We start from the raw sequence: 18,305 nt of genomic DNA, 5'->3' as shown, positions 1-18,305 counted from the left end.
AGAGAGAAGGTGTCGCACAGACATCCATTCATAGACTGCAGACTCTGGTGGCGGAAAGGACACAGCAGATACGTCATTAGGGGAATTACTGCTGTGCCCGAGCTTCTCGTGCCAGCCTTCTTATTACAGGCTGTTTAACTGATTACTATTGATTCAGTAATGTATGGCTTTCAGTTACTGGCAGCGTGGTGGTCTAATGGTTAGCTCTGTCATGTCACAGCGTTTGCGGGGGGGGGGTGGGGGGGTCTGCATGGTAACCTCAGTGTCTGTGTGGGCCTCCTGCCACAGTCCAGAAGCTGCTCTGGCCGCTCTGAACTGGTCATAGCTGTGAATGTAAGTGTCGGTACGAGTGCTCTTTCCTAGGTGTAACAATGCCTCACCCGCCCAATGCATGCTGGGAAAGGCTCCTCCCTGGGATCGGAGTAAATCCTGTCCAAACAGGTTTCGTTTTTAATGCAGGCTTATTTAGATTACTTTGTGATCTACCATGCCTCACCTTTTCTGGTGGTCAGCGCTCCCCGAAGAAAGGCCGAGAGCAGGTTCGTGGCGTGTCAAAGCACAGACTGAGCAGCTTGTGTTGTAAAAACAAATCCACATACATGAGTCTGATACGAGGGTTAACGGGGGTGCCCTCGGTGTTGCTCAGTGTGTACGGTGAAGGTGCTCTCAGCAAGTGTTTTATCTCGGTCTCACCTCTCCTCGGCGCTGGGAGGCAGGTGACACACTAACTTGAAGGTGAAAGTATTTTAGTCACCGCATGCTGCCGTGACCCTCCCACACACATACACCTACCTACACACACACACACACACACACACACACACACACAGAGTCAAAAATATCTCTCTTCACCCAAAACAAGCTCACATCCACAAACATCAAAGCAGCCATTTTTGATTTGCGTGCGTATCCTCTGGGTATGACGGCGCTCGGCCTGTAAACAGCCTAATTCAGATAGAGAATGAAAAGACGTGCTGCTAATCTTGGGTGTGGGGTGTGGAGCAACTGCGGGCCGGTCAGCTCTTTTCACCTCCGATTGACAGTTGCAGGCAGCAGAGGCAGCCACACACACACTTGATACACATGATACTTCCTCCCCACCCCTCCTCTGTCAACTCACGCAACCCCGACCACATGGCTTGCTGGAATTGCAGCGAAAAGGAAATTGCCCCGGCTTGTGACGGGAATAGAAAATAAAACAACCACTTTCACGCCTCATTCTTTTAAGCCTCTTTTTAGCTCCTGATGGCGGCTGTTATAGGAAACTAGCACCGGGTTTGATCATATTTTTCCGTTTGTGCTATGATTTCTTCCCTAAAATCGCCGTGTTTCTCACTTTGCTCTTGATGATGCGCCCCGTCTTGACACTGTCTGTCTGTCTGTGTCTCTCTCTCTGCAGCAGGAGGTACTGCCTTCTCCGTTCGCCCGTCAGACTGTCAGGAGAGCACATGGCCTACGGTCAGCAGCCCACTCCACGCTCTTCACCCAGCCTCCCACCGCCCTGCCTCCACAGGTCAGTCAGTGTGTGTGTGTGAAGAAAAAAAACAGACTGCCTCATTTCTGGACGTGAATAATTTCCGTGGCGCTCGGCCTCCGGAGCAAATCCATAGTTATGAGGTCACTTGTGTGTGTGCGGCTCATTGATGTGGAGCAGCAGCAGCGTCAGCACATTCTGAACGCCTTAATCACCCTGTTGCAGTTCCTAAAGTCATTCAGAAAGGTCAGTTTGGATATTGTCGGGTCACTACGAGGCCAAGATTTTCAGCTTGCTTTACATATCTGATGAGTATCGGCAGCTGGGGTAGTGGCGGTCACTCTCACCTGCGTCGTTCCGCATTAAGAGAGCTGCCAAGTGCCCGAAGAAATGTTCTTGTTTGAATGCTGAAGTAACCCCACATCCAATGCAAACTTTTTTCCACGTCCGTTCGAAATTACTGTCACACAAATCCTGATAATCCGTCACCACATGTCCCTGTTCCGATTAAGTCATCTGTTGTTTCTCCCATTATTTTCTGTTTACCTGCGATTAGCACGCGAGCTCTGTCTAGTCTAGAATCCTTTTGAAGGTTGATGAGGTCACTGGATGGCGGCGTTTTTTGGGGTTTTTTTTCCCGATAAAGCCGTTAAAAAGAAGAAAATGTATTCTAATGTATTCAAAAATCCCAGCGTTCAAAGCAACCGCTCCACCGGGGGGAGGGGTCGCCTCGATTCAGCTGCTGTTGACTGACACGGAGCAGCGTTTCCCGCCACACGAAGCCCATCAAACCTCGAGACGGCCTGCGAAATCGACGCGCTGACAGTTGCGTACGAGGGATTATAAACGGCAGCAAGTTTTGCAGTCGCGGCGCAACAGCGGAGAGCAAGCTGCTTTCTGTTTGATGTGGAAGCAAACTTATCAAAAGTGTACCACCAGCCCTGCCGTTAGTACAAGGCTAGAAATTATAGCAAACAATGAGTCATGCTGTGCAGGGGGGAGCTTGTTTTTCCTCTCCTTTTTACATCAGTACAGTTAAATTAGAGCTCCGTAAGTTATCACAATAACCTTAATTGACTTGCAGATGTTTGAGAGTCCTTCCGCGGGCCGCTGCTTCACACGGCTTTCAGATGGCAGTTTGCTATCTGACAGAATGCCGTAATGGATGGGTCTGCCTGACTGTGTTCGTGCCTCTCGCTGGGCACAGTGGCGCGACATCGGTGCCAAATTAAATCTTTCCTCAGTTATAGATTTGATTGATTATTGCCATCTGTGTTCGGATCACAATCGCGGCGCAATCCAGTTTGCGATGTGTCGGCTTTTCTGCAGGGCTGAGTTTCTGCAGCAATAGAGTCACAACAACACTGCTGAAAGTACATTTCTCTTATCTGTTAGTGTCGGTGTAGTATGGCGGCGCTGTACATAACCGGAATCTGCAGCACTTGTGGAGAGACGATTAGTAGCCACATTAGAAGCTTCTGATCAGGTCCCATCACCCTCATCAGCAGATGGCGTTTACTTAATTTTCTTTCAAGATTCAATGGTTGACACCATTTTTTCATTCATATATGTACAGTGAAATGCAGGGGTGGAATTCTCCAGAAGATGTGCTAAAATGCTAATGTGCAACAAGCACTTCCTGGAATAAGTGGCAAGAAATAAGGATTAGATTGAAGAATTATGAAGGATAACATTTCAAATCACAAATTTATCTTGAGGAAGTATTCAAATGTTGATGGTCATATTTTCATTTTCATTCAGTTCACTCATGATCCCAAAGATTCTTTTAAATGTACACCGACATCAGGTTGTTTTGCCGACCACCTTTTTTTCCCCGAGGCCACCGGATGATTTTGAAAAGGGTAACTTGTCGGCCAACGTGAACGTGAAGTCCTTAAAGTACACAGGGCATTTTCGCAACGACGGTTCCATGACTACACGACTCCATCTGGTGAGGACGGTCATGCCGTGTTTATTTAAGGATCCGTATCTCTGGTCATCCTCCGATCGCGCAAATAGAAAGTGCAAACATTTAAACAGTCAAACAAGGTGTGAGGCACACACAAACGAGAAATGACGTATGCATAGGATCAGAAGGAACAGGAAAGATTTAGGTATATACATTTAGGTATATACAGTATGTCAGGACGGGGTGTCTCCTAACAGTCACGAGATGAACCTCTGTGAAGGCTGTGATTGTTTATCTTGGCATGAGGTGTCATATCAGTGTCCTTCCAGTAGAACATGACGAGCGGTCACAAGATCCGACGCTCAGGACTTCTCGGCACCGCCGCTTTGTCCTTCGTCTCCTCTCCAGCTCGCCTTGGCCGGGCCGCGGCTCCCTTGCACTTGGTATTCCTGTGAGTAAGGTCCAGCTAGAATCCGATAAAGCAGACGCATTATGGTAAAAAGATCAGCTCAAGGTTAAGTGTGCGTATTTTTCACCAGGAAATGCGCTCGGCCCCACCAGCGAGCTTGCACGGGATGAAAATTTTATGACGAGAACAGGATATTTGTTCCTTGAGTGCTCGCAATCCTGCTGCTGTGGATGGCAGTGCATTAGCTCACCTCCTCTTCTGTGTGTGTGTGTGTGTGTGTGTGTGTGTGTGGTTACGTGCCTGGGAAGAATGTGTGTTCGGTGTGCTTTTGCCTGTGGAGGTGCGTGCGTATTTATGTGCCACTGTGCTGTATGAAATGGAGAAGGCCGGCCTGCGCAGGGTGGGGGTTGGTCGTGCGGTGAGAAAACGAGCAGAGGCTTCCCCTCGGACTGTGTTTACATTATACTGCAGCGGGCCGCTCGGCGAGTTCTTGGGGGAAGGTCGGCGAGTGAGAGCAGAGTAAATGTACACATTACTTACGCTGCTGGGAAGTAAAAACACTGGCGGTGGGTTGTCCTGGCGAGGTCCTTGTTCACAACGGGAAGAAACAACAGCGCTGAGAGGGAGCTCGTCGATAGTCCCGGGCGTCCCTCTCGCTGCCACGTAGCCTCCAGAGGGAGAGCTGTTTGTTCAGAGGGCAGGGGAGGGTGGAGACACGGGAGGCTCAGCGGGGAGTGTTTGCCTTGCCAGGGCTTGTTGTCTCTACTAGGTAGAGCTCAGAGTGATATTGTCATAACTGCAGCAGGAGGGGTATACATCAGCAAAAACAGCGACACCGTACAGGAGCTCCGGCCGAATGAAAATCAGGTCGCGCAAACTTGTCGGCCTTGCAAACATCGTCCCCGAAACTACGTCTGCTCGACGTCTGGTATTTGTGTGCTGCATTTTTTTTTCCTGTCGACGCTTTAGGTTCTGCCATTTCTTTCTTTACACTGACATCCCCTCTCCCCTCGCACACACTCCTGCATTGCTGCAGTACAGACACTTGTCTCCTACTTGGCTAAGCCGGCGCTCTCTCCCCCTCCCTCCCTCCCTCCCTGCTCCCTCTGTCGCTCCTTGGCATCCATCAGTTTAGCTGCAGCTTCCCACGAGGCCTGATGGGTCACGGCTATACACACACACACACACACACACACACACACACACACACACACACACACACACACACACACACACACAGCCATTCTGAGCAACACTATTCATGCATAGACCTCTCGACCCATCTGCGACTCTCGGCCTCCTGCAGATGGGAGCCGTGACGATTTGGAGAAGTTGTCAAATGTCCCGCCGTCACACGAGGAGAGAAAAGCTAAAAAGAGGAGGAAAAACCAGTCGCCGGTTCCTCACTGGAAACCGGCCAATTCGTGTGAGTCAGTGTGCAAATAGTACGCAAGAAACAAAATGCAAGGAAACATCAATGGATGGAGTTAAGATAGAAGTAAAATAGAAATAAGGGTGGCAGCTGATAAGGATGTAGTTTAAGGGGTAGAGCAGGGGAGGTGGCGTTTGCGACTGCAGAGTTTTTCAAGTGTCTCTTGACAGGCACTTTGAACCTTCACTAAGCTGAGTCTGTGTCAAAAGGATCCTCTTCTCCTGCCCAAGAAAACATCTGCGCTGTCTTGTAACGTTCCTCCTGAAGGCGCCTGAAGACATTGATGGTTGGAAAAATAACTATGCAGCCAGTTTGAGTGGCGCTCTCTCCTCTCAGCTCTTTTTGTCAGTAATCTACACTTACTTGGGCAATCGCACATTGTCTAATCTCTGGCAGGTGGGTGTGATTCAAGAACAGAACGTTTGAGGCGGCGAAGGCTCAACGTACAGGCTTGCGTCAGCGTGGTGAGGAGTTGGGAAATGGCTGGCTGAACTGAAAACAACGGCCGCTCTTTTTTTTTTTTTTCTCCAGGAGGCAGGCGTGTTACGGAGACGCAACGAACCGCCCCAAAACTGATGCTCATTTACTCAATGCAAATAGTTTGGTTCACTGAGCATCACCGCCAGCAGGAGTTTGTGCCATGCTGTCCATTTACTCTATTTGGCCCTGAATTGCACGGAGATGCTTAATCTAAACTTGTAGCTCGTCAGCCTGCCAGCCCGGGTCAGAGAGAGATCTAGTTTGTATTTGCGGTCGGCAGTCACTTTAAAACATGCCTTATTTTTGGGTATATGATTTCACCAAGGAGCTTTTGAAAAAAAAAGACATGAAGGCGTTGCTCATGTTGTCCCAGTGGTTCATAAATCCACTCTAAACAATGACTTATCATTTTCCTCTTTTATCAGCCCATATACCGCCCTGCCTTTTCCCACTTTTTATTCATCTGTACGAGGCAGGAAATGGAGAAAGGTAGTGAGGAACGTGAGTGGACGGTACTTTGGGTGAATTGAGGTCAATTGCTGCAATTGGAGCCACAGCCTGTACTCCCTTCTCTGAGTCATAACTCTTCTCCACACGCAGATAAAACACAAATATTTTTAGATTCGGTGTGACTTACACTTCCCAGAGGATATCATTTTTCTCCACCGCAGATAAACGTCAATAAATTTGTTTAGAAATTGCAGGATAAAAGAGAGCCCTGGAACTTGCCTCGGAAACGTCATGTTTTAAAGTTTCCCTCACTGTCAAAATAATCCAATAAACGCTGTCATTATGTGCCTGGATGGACTGCGAAGTGGAGCTGCTGATAGTTAATTCGGCACACACTTAGAGGTGACATTTTTCAAAATTCAGGAATCAAGTTGACAGCTGACTGTATGACAATATTATACTTCATGTTTCCCCAAATTATAATTTGAATGTCTTTCCAAAATTTAGAGTCACATTATTCCTCGAGTAGGAGTGAGTGAAAAAATAATATTCGCTGAGACAAACCCCAAAACAACTTTCTTAACACACCGATATGACACACATATTTTAAGATTAAGTACAACTTACACTTCCTGAGGGCTGACATTTTCGCTGTTACAACTCAGTGTCTATAGATAAATTTAGAAATTGTCGCAAAAGATGATTTGCTGCTGATAACATGTAAAAAAGAGAACTTGCCTGAGAAAACGTTTTATTCAGTATCAGTGTAACCCAGTAAAAAAAGTCTTTATGTGCATGAGTAGACTTCAGAGAGGAACTGTTGATGGTTAATTCTGCATATGTGCAAAACAATACTTCTTGCTTCCACCCCCAAATTCCCCCAATTGATACTGGCTGTAGTTCACAAACATATGCTACGTGTCCACAGGCTCCGTCACTTTCACCATTCTCATGCATTGCCTATGTAAACAGTCGTGGATTTGCATTCTGGAAGCGTTCTGGAAGTTTTTCGAAAGCGGGGCTGCTGCGTGTCCTGCTGCTAGTTTGCATACAGCAAAGAGTCCAGCCTGAAAAACTACAAAAGCAAACTACCGTTGAGTTGAAACGAAGACAGATTCAGCGGTAGTGCGGATCTCTCGCCCGAGAGTGTCTTCAGAAACACATTTTGCGTCCAATCGGGTGCAGCCAGGAGCGTTCGCGAAGCTGTGGGAGGGTGTTGGTTGAGTGTCCAAGTGGCCCTCGCGTCCAAAAAAAACGCCCACATGGGTCCAGTGATTCCTCAAGCAGAGGTAAGAAGAAGAAACACAGGCGTGACAAACCCAACAGACAATAACCCATTATTTGTTTTACATTAGCGAAGCGCAGAATGTCGCGTCAGTATTGTTCATATATTTGCTTCTCTATCCGTGCATATACCAGAGGCGTGTTTGTCTCAATTTGCCTCGAGGGGGGGGGGTTACAGTGTTCAAAGCCCCCGCCTGGTACTGACCCTTCCTCTGCTCTTGGTTGCACCTTTTTAAAATGAGACTGTAGAACTTAATGGCTATTGTTATAACTGTGCCCTATCGCACACAAACACACCCTCGTATATCTGAGTTGCGAAACACTCCCTTTGCCCTCCTGAAACCAGAGCAGTTCACCTCCAGCGCTCTCTTTTTGACTGTGATACAGTAGAGAGCCAATATGTAAAGGTGCAGCCAGCTAACCTGAAGGCAGGATCTAATAATGGGAGCTGATAAACTAACAAAAGAAGATTGATGGCACTTGCCAGCTTGTGCTGAAGGCCTCTCCTGATTGTTCTATACGGCCCCGACTCTCCCAGCAGGGCAGCTAATTCGGTGGCGGGAAAGTCTTTATGTTCTTTATTGTCGGTGGTTGGCAGAGAAAGAGAAAAGGCGAGGGGGAATAAATGAGGGAGAACGCAGTCGTTGCCGTTACTGGATTGTGTATGTGTTTATTTGGACCGCTTAGTTTGACAGAATTGCACCCTTGCTGTTAGCAGATGGATTTCACCCACTACAGACGGATGAATAATCCTCCACTCCACCTCTACATCTCGAGAGCACTTGCAGACTTGTTCGCCGGCAATTAACTCCGCGGTCGATTAGCATGTTGCTAAGTCCGTCCTCATATTGTGTGCGCCGAGTGGCCGCACAAAGGGAGGGTAAACTTCACAGTTGTCATTTGTCAGCTGACATGACGCAAAACCAAACACAAAGCTCCGACTGAACTTTTCCGTGTCGGAGCGATGATGAATTCTCGCGTCGTCGAGTTCGCTGCCTTCAAATCACATCAGTTATTCCATCATGACACGCAGATACTGGGCGGCTTAGTGAGGCTTAAACGTACCTGTAAGGCCGAGATCCCATCACTGTGTCTAATTACATTATCGATCTATTTGTGTGTGTCTCTCTGTGTCGGTACCTTTCGCGAGATATTGCATGAGTACGATTGCTTCTTATTATAAGAACTCTGAAGATCTCGGTCACGCTTTATATGAAGGTCGTTGAAGTAAGTGCTAGTATCGAGGTAGTAAGGCTTTTATAAGGCCTCATCAGAGGCTTATTAACATTACATAGATATAAATGGTTATGATAGCATTACAAGCCCATTTATTGACCAACTCACATGTTATGTCATAGTTGTCGTAGTTTTTTCACTGTTTTATTAAGATTGATGATGAATTAATTAGCAGTTAAATGTGCATTTAGCCGCCACAGGATCTGAAGTCAGAGCAAAGCCTTATTGAGGTTAATCCATTCTTTGTTATGGGCTTATCAAGGTTTTTTCTTTTTTGTTGTTTTTTTTGTTTAAGATTCAAAGACATGCAGCAGAAACTGAAGGCCAGGATCCAACCCAGCCCCTACAGTAGTGATGCACCTTCTCAAAATGTATTATATTCTGACAAGAAATGTGTTTCGATGCTGGTCTTATTGATGTTAATGCGCTTCTTAAAGGACCATTAAGGGCCTTATTACATATAAACTAGCACTAATCATGAGGACCTTACTACAAAATGTGACCAACATTCTCTACTGAAACTTCAATATTGATGTTTGATACAAGAGTCGTTTTTAAGACTCAAGTTATTATAAAACGCATAAACATGATCATCTGTAGAAATAAATTCAGATTCCAAAATGAGCGAACGTTTACAAAGAACAATAAAGTTCATTCATCCCAACACCGACTATGTTGTCTTTGCGCTGTATTATAGGTCGAAAATGATTTGCAAATGATTTCAGTGTGTTTTTTTTATCTACATTCTGCAACGCGTCACAACTTTTTTTGGGGGGGGGGATCTTTGTTGTACATCTTCGTCATCTCTCAGGCCGTTCCTGTGATTTATCACCAAGTCAGTACGGAGAATTCTAAGAAGGAAGCAGATCCTGCTGATTTCTGGACATTTTCTGCCAGAGGAATCAGGAATCTGTTTGAACAAACTCATTGATGTTCACACTTCAAACACTCATTGATTGTAACCTGCCCTGAACTCGTCAAAGCCGGTGTAAAAGGCACGAAAAGTTTATATGCTACTCTTACACAGCTGGTGGATCGACTCAGTCCTCCTTACTTTAACACTGACAGTAGTTATCGTCAACCTTTAATGTTGAGTGGTGATGGGGAAAAATTCATTCATTTGAAAACGTGTCTTTTTGTACCGTTTAGGCTCTGTATCCTTGAAACTATATGTTATATTAAACAAAAGATGAACAGAAGTTTGATGACTCACGTTGTCTCATGTTGCAGCAGGACGACCTGTATGCTTTTGAGTGTGTGTCGGTGCCACGCGCAGTTGACGGTTTAATCAGAAGCCGATGCTGGAGGAACGCAACAAATTCTGTGCAGATGTTCACAAACTCCCACTGTCAAGACAAAAACCTCACCTCCCAGGAAACGTCTTGTAAAACCCGATTAAATACAATGTGGACACTGTCACCGCTGTTGCGTCGGCCCGTGTTAATTTGCCCGAAGGACGAGGTATTTCCGAGGGAAAATCGGGAGCTTGATTGTAGTTGTTAAGACAGCTAAAATAAATGTTCTGTAATCAATATGCAGTCATAACATTTCTTGGCTGGTCGACAAAATGAGCAATTAATTCACAAACAGCTCTGTAGCAATTTTATAGTCGTACCTCTCTAATCCGAGGTGTGTTACACAACATTATCAGCATTTCCAGCTGGGCTTAGTCACTCTCCCGCTTACTCACTCACTCACTACATCTACTGTCTCCAGTTTTTGGCAATTAAACGTGATTATCATTTCAATGTAATTCTCAAACTGTCTCAACTAATTGCAGTCTACTATTATATGTTTATTTATGTTTTAACTTCTCGTTTTTTTATCCACTCACAGCCACTTTTATTGATCAGTTTTTTTTTTCTCTTGCCTGCAGTCTGTCAGGTTAGAGGCCTTGTTATATTGTGAGAGAACGAGATTCCTTCTCCAATAATCCCTGTGGGATAAATGTGCCACCGGGACACAGAGCAGCTATGTGCCGCGGCAGAAATCTGAATATGTCTGAATAACTTTCTTTTAGTGTCTTTGGACGTAAGTGTTGTAAATGTTCTAATGAGCTTATCGCGTATTTGCGGCGGGCTCCACCTTCCACCTGCGATGCAGCTTTAACCGCATTCCGACTGTGACTTATGTGTGTAAATGTGGCCGCCGCTGACGTCTGCAAAGCGATGAGTCGACAGAGGGGCCTTGGCCTTTTGAAAATTTGAAAAGATGACATTTACGGCGGATGTTTTTGGATAGAGAAAAAAAAAATGTTGTCTGTACAGTGTCACGACATTCAAAATACAACAAGCCAGAAAAGCTAAAACCCACAAAATGAAATCACCAAGGGGAAATGGCAATGCTGCATTTTGTCGGTCCAGAAATGTTAAGATAAGTGGGTGGTAACATATTTGAAGTTCCTTACCACTAAATTATCATAATAATCACCTTAAATCATATAGGAAATTACCCCGACATTAATTAGAAATGGCATGATCAGCAGAAGTTGAGCAAAAACCGTTTGGAAGTCATTTATTAACGATTTACTGGAAAACAGCTGAGTATTGTAATAAATGATATCGTGATAATTTTCAATATTTCTGAGGTGATTATTGATGTGATTGGGGTGTTTTCAAGGAAAATGTCAAACGTTACTTGATACTAACCCCCTACTTTGTATGAAATTGGTGGACCTGTAAAATCAAGTGTTTATTCTGTTTCAAGGTGTATTTTGGTGCCACCAAAAGACCTTTTTTCACTCCACTTAACACCACCGCTGTATGGCTGCTTGACAGACGTGACAGCGTTGAGGCACTCGGGCACAGTGATCGCAGTCAAGCTGTTAACTCATTTGTAGTAACAGTAGCCCTCGGAGATTAACTCAACGCACATATTACCAACATCTGTTACAAAAGAGGACCATGTTAAGCACGCAGGTGCCTGAATCGCTTAAATTGTCTCGGAACCAACCATGGGGAAGCAAGCGGCGCTGCAGCAGGTAGTCCCCTCTGGGAGGCAGCGTGATGGGGAGCCTCTTGCCTGAGCTCATTCGCCAACATCTGAGCTAGAATCCTGCGGTGAGGGAGAGAAATAAACGAGCAGGAACAGTAGAGGCCGGGGGGGTGGCGGGGGGGAGAAAGACAGAGAACTGAAGTCACATTCGAACTGGGAGTAAATCGAGGACGAAGGGCGGCACAATGAGCAGCATTCTGATGATGAGGATTAAGATATGGTGATTAAGAGCACGAGGACAGAGCGATACGGAGACAGAGCTTTTGTCTGAGTATCAGAGATGCCGCCTGGCTCATTTTACTTTTGGGTCATGATGTTATTTAGTGGGAGATGAAAGGGCAGAGATGGGAGGAAGAGCTGGAGGCGAGATGGGAGGGCTGGGACAGCCATGAACAAAGTTGTCTTTAGCGATGCGGTCTGATCCAGTGTTGATATCAGCTGACTGTAGTCGACACTGTTCATTATCGTCTGTCCCTTCTCCTTCTCCGTGTGTGGTCTGCGAGTCAGGCTGGTGGGTTTTGTTATGACTCGTGGTGAAGGGACCGTCACATCACTCTCAGGCGGGAGGAGATGAGATGCCGAAAGCCGGGGCTGTCTGCTTATTTCTACTGCTGCGACTTCCATTCCCCCGGCCCTGCAGGTGGGCGCGGTGACGGGCAGTTCAGACTGTGGCCCACATTCAGCAAACTGCCCAACATCTGTGTGAGAGCCCGCTGCTCCCCACCAGGCCCCACTGCACAGCACCTGTGAATATTTGATGCTTGTTGTGAATGGCCTGGAGGGGAAGCTGTTGACGTTATTAACAGTCAGACAAATAGGACCCAACAGGAAAAAGACCTGCTGTCTTTTGAAGATTACAGTTTGTGCTGAAATCATTCTCCGAACCCTCTTTCACAGCATTTTCTTCAAAATGGACATGATTTCACATGCAGTCTGGCTGTCAAATATAACTTGTGCTGACTCAGGAGTAAGGCCTTAGCTGCACCAGAACCTGGCAGAGCAGCGATCGTCCCTGCGTGATGGGCGGCGCTGGACAATTGGTGCCATTTGGCTCTCGGTTCTTTCAAAGGTCATGTTTGTCTGTGGTCTGAGGTGCTGATTCAGGCCTTGCCAAAGTTTAATGTGGCGCAAAAGATTTGCACAGATTTTTATTCCTACCTGCAGGAATCCAAGAGAACTCATTGCACAATTTCATTTCTTTTGGTTAGCAATTCCACACGATGTTCAATCTAATAATGTTTGTTGTTTTGGAGATATTTCTTCATTTAATTCATTTTTTGACTTCTTTTTCCTATGTTGATATTGAGCTCAGCAGAATCACTACATAACCGTTTTACATCGCCGTAGAGGATTTTCACAAACCATTCATTGCTTGTTCTCTGCGGATGTAGCACAACTTAAGGCTTCCGGTTGTATGAATCTACAGCTGTTCTGCTGTTCTATGTTCTGCTTTGATTTGTCTTAAACTCTTGTTTATGCCGCAGAGAAGAATTCCTCCCAAATAAATTCAAGTCAAGACGAGTCACTCTACCCTGAAAGCTAGGGAAACTTCTAACCTTTGCTCGTACTGTACGATACAAATCTGTCAATATTGATTTAATGCTGCTTCACGCTTGGCTCAAGATGTGACACATTCCTACGCCCACCAATCCTTTATTTGAACTAGCAGCCACAGTGAGGAGAAACGTTTGTGATTCATTCACTTAAAAGAGGCACTGATGTAAAAACAGTGACTGGCCACCACAGACACCAGTGTTCGGGCAGATAGTGTTATCCTCCTTCCACACTATGGCTCCCCACTGAAAATCCTACATGCCTAGTGGCTGGTTGAGCAGCGAAAGTGCAAACTGGCACTGGCAACGCTGGGACTCGTCTTGCGTACATCCTGGAAAAAAATAATCCATCCAGTCCAAATCATGTTTGTCTGTGACGCTGACTTAGAGCAGAAAATTGGCATCATATTTTAAAAAAAAAACTAACAGAGGCCATAAATCAAAGCTTGCGCTAGTATAAATGTCCACACGAGGAGAGCTGTGTGTTCCTGCGCTCTGTATGAGTCAGTCGCTGTGCTGCAGCTCCCCTCGGCTCCTTCAGCAGTGTCTGGTCTGCTCTGCTCTGTGTCTGAGTGGCATTCATTAGCCCAGTTTCAGCTCTGGCATTTCTTCATGCCATATGTCCATGTGGACCGCAGCAGAGTGAAACTCTGACAGACCCGCCAACGCAGCGCGGAGGGCAGAGAGTTCCAATTCTGTGGATTCAGTTTTCCAGACTTTTAATTTTTTTTTTTTTTTTTTTTTTACCAGTCCTCTCTGTGGACCAGCCACTGGTGAGGCTGGACAGCTAATGTTGCAGATTAATAGTTGAACATGGAACTCGCTGGGATAACGCATTGATATTCGGTCTAATTTTAGCTCTGCTTTCACAGACTTTTTACAGTCCAAGTTGCGTTCAAGGCGTCGAGACCGTCAGGACAGAAACTTGTGCTGTCCACGTTCCTCAAAAGCAGCATTCCCAGGCCTGCATCTCCATAAATAACAGCTGCTGCCCTGAAGGTCACCTCACATGCTCTCAGAGAGCAAATGTGCAGGGAAAGCATCCAGGGTCAGGTTCTGCATCAGGAGAATATTATTGCTTTTTGACCATTTATGGTGGAAGCTGTCATTTTAACCAAGGACATGCTGGTTATCACAGCCACCTCAGGTTCTGTTCTGGTTCTCAGTGTGCAGGGACAGAATGGATCTGGTGTGGTTAGGTTTAGGCACAAAAACCACTCATGTTATGGATAGAATGACATCGTGTTTTGGCTTTGGATACCTTTAGGTCACCCCAAACACAGCTAGAGATGTCCCTGGGTCTCGTTACAAACCCCTGGTTCTGTTACCACACATATGGCTGAAATTTTCCCAGAGGTTTCATTTGATATATCCAGATCCAGTGGAGTCACACAGGCTTGAACTTCACTCACTGGTTTGGCAGCTTTTTGACTTTGACTCTACCTCATCCCTTCCAATTCCCGACATGAAAGTCAGGTAATGAACATGAACTGTGATGTGACAAAAATTTGAACGAATCTCTTCAACAGTCTTGGTGCCGTCACTGTTCTGTCTACTTAGAGAAGAGACTGCTCACTACAAAGTTTAGAAGACCCCCCCACCCCCGCTGCGACATGCCTGCCTTGAAATTTAAATTTGACATTTTACAGCATGTTTTTGTCTCCGCTGACATTTAATTAGTCAGTCCCTCAACTGAACAAGACCGGTGAAAAGCTTTGTTCCTCTTTCCTCTACCTTTACAAATACAAAAGCCAGGGATCAAACTCCTGGCCCTCCTATAAGATGAGGCCCAGCTCTACCACGGAAAGGATTTTTCCAGATTTGAGGATGTTATCAATCAATCAATCAATCTATAGCTCACTGAAGGAAGGGGGGGGGGTGACGAATAAACATCCACTCAGAGGAGTGTATGTACATCTGTGGGTAACTTGCAAACAGCAGCTGTTAATACATAATTCGACAGGCTTTTAATGTTGCCAATTTATCAAAATGTGAAAAAAAAAAAAAAAACTGGTCACAAATTGAAGCCTGAAGAGTACCTCACTGAATCCATGCAACATAATAGGCCTACATACATGATGTACTGGCTAACACAGATAGACTGCTGCCAAGGACATTCAGCTAATGGGGATCCTTTTAAATGAATGAATGAATTATACATACCCAAAGGCATTATGGGAGCTATAGTTCCAACAATTCAATCGCTGATCCAAATTTCCCAGAGGCCAAATTGACATCTTCAAATCGCTTGTTTTGTTTGACCAGCAGCAAAAAAAAACCCAAAACAAAAAACTGATAAGCAACGTTAAGCAATAATCAACATCCTTGCCAAAAAATGTTCTATTGATTGATTCATCAATTAACTGACTGCTATGAAATGATGGTGCACAGAGTGTTGAGAAATGTGTTATAACCTGGAACATACTGCTGCTTTGTGTAACTGGATTGAAACCTCAGCAGCAAGATGTCGAAAGTTGTTTTGCAAACAGAATAAATATGATAATTAGCCGCGATTAGATGAGTTACAAGGTACAGACTTTGTGTATCTGGCTCTTTGCCGTAACATAACTCGGGGGGTCAGCTTATGAAAAGCAAGGCAGGAGATGAAGCAGCAGAGGGAAAAGTGGAGCAACTGGCACCCTTCAGCATCGCAGACGAGAGATAAATTGGTGATGACCTAGTACTAACGCGTGCGCTCGGAACATGATATTTTATTCAATGTGGGTTTTGATGAAAGCGATCGTGAACTCTGAGTCCTGGAGGGGACGTTTTTGCCTTTTGTAGACTTGTTGTTGTGCCTGTTTAATGTGCCCGTTGTGTCTCGCACCTAGAAAATCCATGCCATGTGACAGACTGTCCTGAGGACAAACCTTTGAACAAACCTCGACAGAATATCGCTGTTTTTCTCTGCTCGCCTGAAGCGGCTGCAGCGGGAGCGAGCGGTGCAGTCGGTGGTCGCAGAGGACCACTGCGCTGTCTTGGAGAGAAACGAATGGGGGGGTACTTTAATTCTTAATTCTAGTGTTTTATCTTCCACTATATTTTACGATGCCAAAAAACAATGGTGAACGTTGGTGCAAAATGCAGCTCTGCTCTCACGGCGGTGCTCGCACTGAGAGTGACTGTAACGGTGGGAACAGATGAACAGAGGGTTCCGTGGTGCACTGGTGCTGCTAGGAAGTGAAAGATAAAAAGAGGATGATAACGAGTGAACAGTGCCTATTCAGCAGCATCGATTGGTGTGTGATACATGTGAGCTGCAGGCCTCCACCTCTTCACACTCTTGAGGCTTAATCAGGGATATAGGATTCCCTGTCAGATCAGGCCTCGCATGGTGTACATGTGCACGGCTGGACTCTGGGTGCCTTCCTCAGATGCATGTCTGTGAATGTCTGCAGGGTCTCAATTGCTTCGAAGCCACGCGAAGTGGAAAAGAGAGGGCGGATGAGATGATAAAAGGAGAGCAAAGAGAAGTTCCTTCATCTACTGCAGGTGAAGGGGCCGCGCGTTGCGTGACCTGCTCTGAAATTAACACTGACGCAAGCAGCTAGTGCCATCTGGTGTAGGAGCAATCAAAGAGGAGCACGTACACACACACCTATGCAGACACACTGTATGTATGCGCATTATGCATGCAAACACTATTTCAGTTTCTGCACCACTCTGATCTCAGAAGTGACCCGAGGAAGTTGGGAAACGCCGAAGCCGCCCCGCAGCCTGTATCGAATCTTTCGAAGGAGCAGAGCTGTGCTGAAGAACAACGGCTGAGCGGTTCTTCTAAGCTCGGGCGTGAAAGCCTGCGCCGCTCTTTAATAATGCATCAGTTTCCAGAGCTGCTGGTCCCAGGGAGGGGGTGGAGGCTTGGTGTCATGCTTGGTGAGGGTTTGAGCGTCCAACTGGCACTTCTGAAGCGAGCCCACGTGTCATGGAGACCGATCCATTCCCCATCTGAGATCTCATCCCGTGGATTAAGCAAGTCATGAGTTGGCATTAATTAACCAAAGACGGTCTGGAGCCTGAAAGCCAAGTTATTGAAATGGATTGAAAGATTACGCTGGAATTATTTATATCTCGTAACTGGCGCAGGGCTTTGATGTCTGAAATAAGCTAATGAGGGGGAAGGTTGTTTTCACTGTCAGCTGCATTGCAGTGGAGAGGTCAGACCGGCACAGGCTTCCGTGGGGGGCCCGCTTCTGCTTTGTCACGGCTTCCCTCCCAAAGTGTGAGCGCAGAGATTACTTAATACTGTGGCGTTCAAGAATACGACTGCAGATTTCATATCTGTTAATGGCTTTTACCAGATGCGGAACGCAACCTAGAGAGAAGGCAGCGTAAGCTCGTCGGCGCTGAGGCGGAAAAAAAATGTCAGTGATTACAGTCACACTGTACTCAAATCTACTTTCTTCTGTGGCAATTGCTGAGTGCCCCTCTTATCTAGGTGTGTGTGCGTGCTTTTGCCTGTATTTCTGAGGGGTGTGTGTGTGTGTGTGTGTGTGCAGGGGATGTTGTGCGATTGTGAGCGGGAGCAGCTGTGCCTCTCCTCTAGTTAACCCCACAGTAGGGAGGTGTGGGCTGCAAGGAGCTGAGTGGGCAGGACCTCGCCCTCGAGAGCAGAAACAGAGAGAGGAAGTGAGGAAAGGCACAGCGATAGACCCATCAGCCAGACTGCAGCACAGATACATGACCTTTAAATATCAGCCGTATGACTTGGAAGACGGAGGCAGCTGTGTTTTTGTCTGTTTTAATACTTTTTCGCTCGGTGTGAAGGGATTTCGGAGACATTCTGCATGTCACGTATTAATCAGTGGGCCTAGTCAGCAGAAAATAAATAAGTAAATTTGTTATCCTCTTCTTCATTTTGCATGACGCAAATACACGAAACAAGATGGAATACATGTGGAAAGTTGAGATAATACATGATGCTAGTGAGCGTCGAACAACAGATGCACCATTATACTGAATATCCAGAGAAACAAAAAGAGAAAGAAATCAGGTTTACAGACGAATCTTACAAAAGAGGAAGGTATGAGAAATACAGAACTGAAATATATAGAAATATACACATCTAGTGAGTCTCATTTGAT

General features: G+C 45.9%; 1 protein-coding gene across 1 annotated transcript in view; it reads left to right on the top strand.

Annotated features, from left to right (window-relative positions):
- mcu (mitochondrial calcium uniporter) overlaps positions 1–18,305 on the top strand; it is a 62,674-nt gene that overhangs the window by 26,426 nt on the left and 17,943 nt on the right. The window contains exon 2 of the mRNA XM_037123936.1: positions 1,400–1,513. Within this exon, the coding sequence (XP_036979831.1) occupies positions 1,400–1,513 (114 nt within the window). The remainder of the gene's footprint in view (positions 1–1,399; positions 1,514–18,305) is intronic.

Source organism: Acanthopagrus latus, chromosome 15, assembly GCF_904848185.1.
Source record: "Acanthopagrus latus isolate v.2019 chromosome 15, fAcaLat1.1, whole genome shotgun sequence".
In the NCBI taxonomy this organism is placed as follows: domain Eukaryota; kingdom Metazoa; phylum Chordata; class Actinopteri; order Spariformes; family Sparidae; genus Acanthopagrus; species Acanthopagrus latus.
The sequence above is the reverse complement of the archived record's forward strand: the minus strand, read 5'-3'. Positions and strand labels throughout refer to the sequence as shown.